Source organism: Limulus polyphemus, unplaced genomic scaffold, assembly GCF_000517525.1.
Source record: "Limulus polyphemus unplaced genomic scaffold, Limulus_polyphemus-2.1.2 Scaffold909, whole genome shotgun sequence".
Taxonomy (NCBI): Eukaryota; Metazoa; Arthropoda; class Merostomata; order Xiphosura; family Limulidae; genus Limulus; species Limulus polyphemus.
In genome coordinates, this window is record NW_013666519.1 from 144,791 (window position 1) to 155,240 (window position 10,450).

Below are 10,450 nucleotides of genomic sequence, written 5' to 3' on the forward strand. Positions count from 1 at the left end.
ACAAAAATTAGGTTTATCTGTGTTTTCTTAAATATTTACCTTTTAAATTAATAAATTGACTAATGTATAGTATTAAAGTTTGAATTATAATCTACAGTTTGATACCAAAGTTATTGACATAAATTCATGAAATAGCAGTTCAATTAAACTTTGAATGCAAGTCAACAAACAGGATGATATGGCCTTTTACCTTTGTCCCATCTCGAAAGGGTTAATATGTTTAGATTCAAAGTAAAGAAATACAGTGTTTACATTGTTTAATATAAAACCGTTAATTAATTTATTTATACAGCAAATGTAGCCTTATTGGTCTTGTGATTTTTTTAAAAAATTAACAAAATGTTAAATAAAAGTTCACTACTATAATTTTTTTCATCATTATATATAAATGTAGTTTTTTATTGCTTGAAATATGATTTCTATTACAAATAGCATTTTTATGAAACAAAAGTTTCTTTCCAATAATCCTCTGTTGGAGTAAAAGATTTTCTTCTTTTCCTAGGTTTCAGCAAACTGTTTGGAAGCTGCAATGACACTCTGGTGTAGAACAAAGCCTTTACCATCTTTGGAATGCCCCACTGACAAAGAAATTGAGGAAGGAAAACAAAAGGAACTCAGAAAGAATGAAATGAACATTAGGTGATATAACACAATATTATATATTTTGAATATATTTATTCTTAGGTAATTTACATGTTCTTAGCTTTAATTCCTCTTAAGTTACATTTTTGGTTACTGATTGTGGTGTCTTTCCAGTAATCTGTAGGTATTAATGATAGTTTGTTAACTCTCTCAACATGGGTTCAGTCGATTTGATGACCACATGGCCTCTTTGTACTCATATAATCTTTATATATTTGATACTACTAACTTTTAATATTGTATGTATATCTTCACAAAATTTGGCAGTCTTTCAGTAGTTATAAGTCTTTTACATACAAAAAAATCACATTTTTTTTTAAGTATTTTTGTCTGTGAATATATCGAGTATTTTTTTAATAGTCTGCTGTGTGCAAAGTGATTTTCATGATAAGATTAAAAATACTTTTCTTCATCTCAAAAACCTCGGATTTGATTTGTGTAATCTCTAAGACCTCCTAAATACATTTCAAATGTTTGATTTCACTATATTTTATCTGTTATTTTCTCTACCCTAACTCTATACAACATTGGTCAATTTGACCGACCTTGTAACCACCAAAAAAAAATCCTTTTTTTTCTTTTTAGAATGGCTTCAAATTGTAACATGAAACTACATTCGTTTATCCTAAGTAGCTTTAAACTCGTAACAGTATACATCTATTTATAATTAAATTTTATTGGTTCATTGCCCTATGAACTGTGTCTTAACTACTATTCGTGCCATTATATGTTGTAAATCACTTGGGGAACTTGTAGGTCATATTATGCTATTGAATTACATTACCCACGAGCTGCTTGCATGCATGCCTCGTGAAACAATTTTATTATATTATTATTATTTATTTTACCAAATCTAACTGTAACTAACCTAAAGAGATTCTAATTTTTACATTTTAGTTACTTTTATAATAGTAAATAAAGAATAAACATGGAAAACAAGAAATCAAATACTTATCTGAATCTTCTTTTTTCTTACTGTCAATTGTTGATGACACTTAACCCTACTTTATTTATACTAATGCACTAAATAATTTTTATTTAATTAAATAATGCACCAAAGAACAAAGAATAATAACATGCAAAAAATAGACAATTTTCCCTAACTATCACAATCTTTCTGACTTTCTATCTATTCGACAAGAACTGTTACAAAATCATCCAAGCTAATTGTTATCTTTCCCATGGAAAGGAAGCTTGTACTAACAGTGAAATTGACAATTGTCCATTCAGAAAAGAATGTTATATAATGAGTCATTTGTTGGATGAAGAACTATTAACAAATCCTGAAAGAGAGGATGTAACGGGTAGGTGTGGCAAGAAGGGTCCGATTTTCTATTTGATCGCTCTGTAACCAAACAAAATTGAAAGCTATAAAAATTATGGTTTGTTTGAGCAATGATGGTTTTATAGTGAGTAATTTACATTGAATTTCGTACTTAGTGGAGGGGTGGTGGAGAAAATAGAAAAGAGGAGATGCCTAGAGAAATGTGTCACACTAGGGGAAATTAAGGATTTTTTGAAATATTGCCTTGTAAAAGTAAGAACTTAAAATTTATATACTATTAAAATATGGATTATTAGCTAAGAGTTTATGCTATACTAATTGGTGTAACATAAACAAAAAGTAAATTAATAAAATTTTGAATGTAAGTCACTAAAACCTTTTGATGTGCACAGTAAAGGGTGCCCATCATGATAGGGTTAATCCACATTGAGAAACAATATGTATTAATCAGTTTTATATGTTTATAAGATTATGAACAGTGGTTTTGTTACCAGTACAATAATTGTGTTGCTTTCATTACATTGCAGCAACTACCAGGACCTAGTGAAAAGTTTAGTAGACTTGATTGAAAATGGAAACCTGTGAGTGTGTTTTTTATGAAATAAAAAAACAGATATAATAGCTTTAGCTTTGACATAAATTTGTAATTTAAACATAAAAAGGTTGTGTAAAATTTGGGAATATTACTTTTGAAGTAATGCAAGAGCTAGCATTGTGTGAAATGTTTTTCTTAAAAATATGATAGATTTGTTTTTGAGGATATAAATAAGTGTATCGTTTTTTTTTGTCAAAAAAAATCTCCAACAATGCTAGTTCTTACATTATTTCAAAAATAATATTGTATAATATTACATGTATATAAAATATACAAAGCTAGACATAAAAATTCTCCTCAAACAATGAAAAATATGTAAATTGTATATTTTACAAGTTTTCTCTATTTATAACTATAATTTTTGTTGCCTTTTTTTAAAGCATTTCCATAAATTACCAAATAATAATTGATTTTATTATTAATTCAGAACCTTAATGAACATTTTCAGCTGTTGGACCATTTATTATTATTAGTATTCTATAAATACAAAAACAATTTCAGTGAGCTTCTATTTTGACTTGATCCTGACATTAACTGGTCAAATTATTGTATACATTTTCTTCTGTGTCTCATTTTTATGACAATTGAGCTGCACTATTTTTGCAGTTGTTAATTGAAAGTAATCTGTTGTGATATATGTGTCACGAAATAAGTGTTAAGTTTTTAAGTTAAAATTGTTAAATGGTTATAGTTTTTCTAATAAACTACAATCTTGTAAATTGTATGTCTGTTCAATAATGTAGAATAACTAGCAGATAACATTAAGTTTTCAAATATCTACATTATCAATATGATTTTTCATTTGTATATCAGCAATATAGTTGTTTGAAAAATTAAGACATCTTTCTGTAGCTTGTATGAGAACTAAGTTCCAATGTTACCATACTTGAAACTCAGGTTTTTTTTTCCAAATTTGTATGTAAAAAGAAATATTACATCTGTTTAGTCTTAATAGCAAATTGGTTTAGCTTTACATGATTTTCAATTTGAGTATAAAGTCAATCACAAAATATGTATATATATATAATAAATATTATGAAAACAACCATAATATTTCAGGAGAAAATATTAAGTTTGCTCAGTGTTTTGCTTTACAGTTCTTTTTGGAGTACTCTGTACAAATTTAGTTTATTATCCAGTTGCACTTTACTAATAATGCAACAAAAGTAGAATACACTGAAAAGCCTCAAAGTCATTTTTCTACTGTTTATCATGTTATTGATGTTTTAGTCAGTAATATATAAATTAGAAAAAATAGTGTTTATAATGTTTTGTAATCTCTCTTTGTTGCTAGTCATTGGCGGCATAATCATCTTGCCCTGATAATGCTGAAGATGTTGATTCGGCATGATGTTGCTTTTCCACATGAAGCTGTTAAACTCTTTGCCCAGCATCTTGTTCATGATACTCTAATGATGCGCAAGGTTGGTAATTTGAACTATATTTTATTTTAAAAAGTACAGTGGTGGTCTTAAGAAAGTTTACACAGGCATGTGGGAGACCCATGAGTACAGCACAGATTGCTCACTTGACCATGCAAGGTTTTGCAATCTACTTACATATATGGCTAAACCAGTGTAACGCAAGACATTTGTCTACAGTTTTTGTGTGATTTAAAGGTTGATGTTTTAATGTTTCCTCTGCTTCTACTAAATGGCAGCATCAGCTAATTCAGGAAAAAAAACAACATACAATACATGTACAAACTGGATACATTTCAATATAACCATCAACACTTAGTCTTTTGCCAAGTAGGCAAATGCAGCTAAGTGTGCAAGTTATTGTGCAAAGAAGTTTTACAAATCTTACTAATGTGAAATAATGTTTACCTCTGATAACATAACTGTGAAAACTAATAAAAGCACACATAAAGTTCTCATTTGGAAACAACAATACATGTGCATGTGTGTTTTTTTTAGAAACAACCATACATGTGCATCAGTGTTTTTGTTTTGTTTTAAAAACAACCCCTACATATGCATCTTTGTTATTTTTTGTCAATTTTGTGGCTTACTTTTATGTACATAAATTTTAAGAGAAATAGCATTCCAACTTGTGTACTACAAAGACTAATGTCACATTTTTTGTTACCCAACTTGTAGATATTTTAACAAATTACCTTTCATAGTATAATGAAAATGGTACACATGAAAGTTGACTGTGCACATGAGCACAATCTGTATCTAGAGAAATAAAATGTAATCTTGAAGCAGTGTTTTAAAAGTTTTTTGTTGTGATAACCTGAGTTTACATACTTAGTTGCCCCAGGCAAACCATTTTTTTTTATTTTTTTTTTTGTATTGAACTGAAATCTTTAAATTTCAAGGCATGTGTTTTAACAATAGCCAGTGCAGGAACTGTACACAACGATATGAAAAAACATTAGCCATCAAATGTTTCAACAGTATTATTCAGCTTGGCAGTGCTATAGAGGCTGAGACAATTCCATTCTCATTCATAGAACAGTTTCCCTGGTTGATATATATGCATATATAATATAGGAAAAGTCACTAGTGATTTATTTAGTGGAGACTTGTGTTGCTAATCAGTATGATGCCACTATTTGTGAGATGGAGGTCTACATAATAATGCAATCTAAAAACCTTGTGTATATAAGGAGATATATTTATGGGGCAGAAAACAGCACATGACTATGGCCATTTACAATGAGAGTATACTCGTGTGAAATGTAATCCTTCTCATAGATTCAAGACAGTGTAATATTTGCAATAATTTATTTCATTTGATTTGAAAAATCATGTAAGCTATAATATTTAAGGAGCATTTTCTTAAGGAATTTGAGATGATTCTTAAGTCGTTCAGTAAAACAGTTGAAAGTATCTGAATTTATTACTTTGAGGCAGTATAAACTTGGGTATAAAGCAGTCCTTGTAAATGTTTTCAATCTAGTAGCTTAAAACTGTACCATAGAATTTTATTTCCTAAGGATGTATTATGCTTCAAAATTTTAAGTTTAGTTGTTTGTATGTACATATTTTATTTAAATAATCTGAATGTTGAATATTTTTATTAATAAGATTGTTAAAAATTTTAATGGTGTTTTTTGTTTTGTTTGTTTGTTTCTTTTCTTTCACATCATGTCTATGAATTTGTTTTATCCCACATATGGTAAAATAACAAGTTCTAGATTAATTAAACACTGTATTTTGGTGATTCCTATTTAGACCAGGTACACAGTTTCTTAAGTTTGAATCAAGAGTGGGTGATACCCCAACAGGTAACATTATATCACTAGGTAGTACAACAATACATTATGAATGCATATTTGCTAAAAGTGTTTTGAAAGTTTGACTAAAACAGTCATTAAAGTGCCTGGGTAGAGGTTGTAATATTATGGACTAATTAAATGTTTTGCTCAGAAAAACGAGACAGTACATTTTATTGGCACACAAACAAAAGAACATCAATGCAGACTTTTTAAACAAAGTTTAGTTTATTGCAGAGAGTTTCAGCAAAATGCTAAATTGCAGCACGATATTCGATCAGTTTTATAATTTGTGCTTAGAATATTAAAATATTGTCTAAACGTATCAGTTATTATGTAGTTACTATAAAATATATTCATTTTATTAATTGCTTGATACTCTCAAATGTTTCAATTTCATATTACTAAAACTATCCACAGTGTGTAAGTGAAGCCTAACTGGTCATTTGTATATTAAAAAACAAATTACCCCTTTTTTTTTACTTGTTATCAGTATGTATATAAATACACACTAAGATTCTAATAGCTGTACTGCTAGCAACTGATTGACTTATCTACCACCATGGCATAATTGAGTAAGTTTCCATCTCTGTGAAATGTGTGACTCAATCTATTATAATACAGATGTATTACCTTGTACTTATGAGTAAAGTTTATTTACCAGTATACAGTGCTAGAAATATTTAGTTTTGTATAAAATTAAGTGTAGGTAAAGCTATAGAAAGATGAGATCACTAAATCAAAATATTTGTGATAGTTATTAATTTTATATAAAGTTTCATCATTGCTAAAAGTTACAAACATAGAGCCAGAGTTAGAGAAATTTAAATGGGTAAAAAAGTGAAAGTACATGTATAAGCTAGAAACAAAAGTGAATATTACCTTTATAACTTATACCTTTAGACTGAAACAAAATGAAACTGATCTATTGAAAACCATTGTTATTATATTGGTAATTTTGCCTTTAATTTTCAGCCAGAGCTTTCAAAAACTTGTTAACCTTCAGTTACTATGAAGACTTCTTATAACTTTTATATTATTTCAAAACAAAACTATCACCAGTATTTTCAGGTTTATAAATGAGATGTAGTAAAATGAAACAAATTTTTACACCATTAACACATTAATTTAATTTTTACATATGATTGTAATGTTGTTTTTTTTCTTTTGCTTCTGTTAAGTTTTATTTGAAAATTATAGTTGTACTCGTAAAACTATTAAATATGGAGGTTCAGGATTGTTAACATTTCATAATGGATGAATTCCTGGACTTGTTTAAGATTGCCATCACTGCAGTTGCTGCAATCCTGAAACAACAAAAAAGATGCCATGTGGTAGAAACACTGGATAGCTCGAAAGTGAATGTCAACTCATTACAGCTTCATCCTGCCTTGTTAGAAAGCTGTGGTCCTTTGATTGATAAACCAGCCAACTTATGGCTGCAGTATAACAGTCTAAGTCCACCAGATACTCAGGAGAAATGGGATAATCATCAGTTTGTTCACAAGACACATGTGGGCTTTTATATATGTGATGGGTAATTATTAAAACATTTTCTAAGATCTTAAAAGGGAAAAACTAAGCATTTTTTCATCAGCTGTAATCAGTATAATATAAGTAGAAATAATGGATTTGTTTCTATAAAAAATACAGGTATTTCCAATATTTATGCAGCTAAAAAATTAGTACCATTATTTGATTAAGTATACTGTTGTTTTATTTACTTATTGTTTCTGAGGAATAATCTTTGTTTCTAAAGATAACCATTTTGTGTATATTTTTTGTCATTATTTTGTTGTCTTTTTTGTTTTTTTATAAGTTTTTTTTTACACAATTTCTGATTCACCAATCATCTGACTTAGTTTTGTTTAAATTAGTTCTTAAATTTGAAACTTCTTCAAGGATTATACAATGATGTTTAGTAGATGCAGTTTGTTTACCCAAATATTTGTTCAGGATAAGCCATAGAAACAATAAATAAATAACTAAATATTTTCTTTACATTTTTAATAAAAAATTTAATCTAAGTTTGAAAATGACAATTTTATAGACAGTTGAAGGTTTATGCCCCGGACAGTAAACAGCCACTTTTGGATCGACAAAGAGCTGATCTTTCAGAGGTAAGACTGTTTAGAATTAGACAAAAATGGAAGTAAAAACACTTGACTTACAAAAAAACTTGTAGTTTGATAATGTTTGTAGAAAATAATATTTCAAACTTGTATACTAGAATTTTTTTAAATATTCTTAACCAAGATATTTGTGCTCAGTTGTGAACAAACATACTGGGTTATGTATATTGTTTTAATGTTAAAAAAACTTACCAGTTGAAGTAACACATAGTGGTTTTCATACCTGACTGATTTCTATTTTTTGAACATTTTTTCAATTGATGTTGTAATTTCATCTTGTGAAGAGTTCTTTCAAGAGATTGAAAACTTGTGGGTTAGTAAAACTTTTACATTTCTATGTAGTACTTCAGTCTGTAAGTATTTTTTTAACATTAAAATTATACTTTGTTCATGAATAATAATTAGCTGTTTTTTTTCTTAATGCTATTCTCTTGGATATATTTGTTAAAGTAAAAAAAAAGCATAGCTATTATAATAATAGCTGTACCATCATCTTCAGTGCAATATGAATAAGTTTTTAAGTATGATGAATGTTTTTAAACAATGTACAAAATATTGAGTTACTGTACCTTTGCTAAATTTACATTTTGTTTATAGTTCTGGAAATATATTTAGAAGTAATAAGAATTTTTTTTATTTCTTCACTCTTTAGGGTGAAATGGCTATATATGATGCCTTCAGCAATCAGCAGTTTGTAGATCAATTGATGAATTATTTGTCATTGGAGGAGAGAAAAGGGCAGGACAAGTTTGATGCTAAACGGTTTCACATGTTCAAGGTGGGAAATACTTTTAGATGAAACCATATTTGTCTCATTTCTGTAAAGTATGACAAATGATAGAATGAGTTAGGAAGTGTATGGAAAACATTTTAAAAAACATGCACTAAACTAGCAGAGAAAGCTTTTGTTTGTTACACACCTTCATACATTTAGCTTATAGATAATTGAGTGTGTGTGTGTATATATATATATATATATATATATATATATGTGTGTGTGTGTGTGTGTGTGTGTGTGTGTGTGTGTTTGGAAAAATTCTTTAAACCAAAGTGTGTTTCAAAACATATCATAAATATACTTTTCTTCATCAAAAGAATGCATGTGTAATCATATAAGAGAGAATCAATCTAGTGACTACTCTGTATATTAGTGTTCAAAGTGCATGCATTTTTAAACGGTAGTATTTTGTAATATTACAAGTTATGAGAAACGTACAGTCATCTCTACTGATTTCTTAATTACTTGAACAGGAAACTTTGCTTAGTTGTTCTTTCCTTCCTGAAAATGTTTTTGTGCTAAATTGTATTTATTTGAGGGCTGTAGAAATTTTCGTCTGTCACAAGATGTCAATTAAGCTTAGTTAGGTTTAATTAGTACAGTAGGCAATGACAAAATATTCTGATGGCTCAAATCCCTATTTATTGAACATTATTGATAGGTTTATTTTATTCAAACAATGTCCACAATTAAAAGAACACTATTTATTGGAAATACACTGCAATGATCGGATATAAATTGACCTTGACCAAGCATATAGTAAGGTAAAATGACAAAACCTAGCCTGACAAAAGTAAGTATGGAGTTATTTTAAAAGGTGACATCCTAGGTCAACAATAAATACTTGTCAAAGTAAGTATGGAGTTATTTTGAAAGGTGACATCCTAGGTCAACAATAAATACTTGTCAAAGTAAGTATGGAGTTATTTTAAAAGGTGACATCCTAGGTCAACAATAAATACTTGTCAAAGTAAGTATGGAGTTATTTTGAAAGGTGACATCCTAGGTCAACAATAAATACTTGTCAGTTTTTCCATGTTTTTTATGATTTGTAGCCAGAAATGGTGACTACTGCAATTATTAAAGTAAATTATCAAAAGGAATATATTAGTAAAGTTGAATCTGGCTAGGTATATAAAATGAAACTTTCTGATCAGCAAAAAAGGAAATTGAAACCCTAAGATGAAGAATTTTTAACATTTTTTTAATACAATATCATCTGTCAACAATATTTTACACTCAAAAATGACAGAAATACTAAATTTTATTGTATTAATCTTTTAAGTAAGTTGGTACTAATTTTTATGCAATTTGTTTAAGCATTCCCACAGTAAGAAGGAAAAACCTGGATATCAGTGAGACCCTTCCAATCCATAAAAGGTTACAGAGTCACCCAAACTCCTTTTTTTTTTGCTGTGTTTCATTGCAAACAAGGGCATTTCCTTCAGTAATAGAGATTTAAATCCTACTAGCATGTGCCAGCCAAAGGAAGATTTGGAATGTGATTTATTGGAACACAACAAGAGTACATTGTGACAAAAAATGATTGAAATATTGTAATAGTTGATTTTTTGACATATATTTCAAACATGGCCAGCAGAATATTGTATTTGAAAATATTATTTTCTAATTTATGATGATTCATTGTATGTAGGTACTATTACTTACAAAGTTTGCTTTTTTGTTAGTTTAAGGCATTTGTATAAGTAGTTTTAATTCTTTTTTTTTTTCAATAACATGTTATGTTTATTCAAAAGCCTTTAATTAGTGAATAAAATAAAATATTAAAACA

At 28.4% G+C, this 10,450-nt stretch overlaps 1 protein-coding gene across 1 annotated transcript in view; it reads left to right on the forward strand.

The window, feature by feature from the left end:
• The window catches only part of LOC106461174 (proteasome activator complex subunit 4-like), a 119,936-nt gene that overhangs the window by 83,651 nt on the left and 25,835 nt on the right, over nucleotides 1-10,450 (forward strand). Inside the window, exons 27-32 of the mRNA XM_022388036.1 lie at nucleotides 503-639; nucleotides 2,455-2,508; nucleotides 3,817-3,946; nucleotides 7,029-7,285; nucleotides 7,799-7,868; nucleotides 8,533-8,658. Coding sequence (XP_022243744.1) covers nucleotides 503-639; nucleotides 2,455-2,508; nucleotides 3,817-3,946; nucleotides 7,029-7,285; nucleotides 7,799-7,868; nucleotides 8,533-8,658 — 774 coding nt within the window. The remainder of the gene's footprint in view (nucleotides 1-502; nucleotides 640-2,454; nucleotides 2,509-3,816; nucleotides 3,947-7,028; nucleotides 7,286-7,798; nucleotides 7,869-8,532; nucleotides 8,659-10,450) is intronic.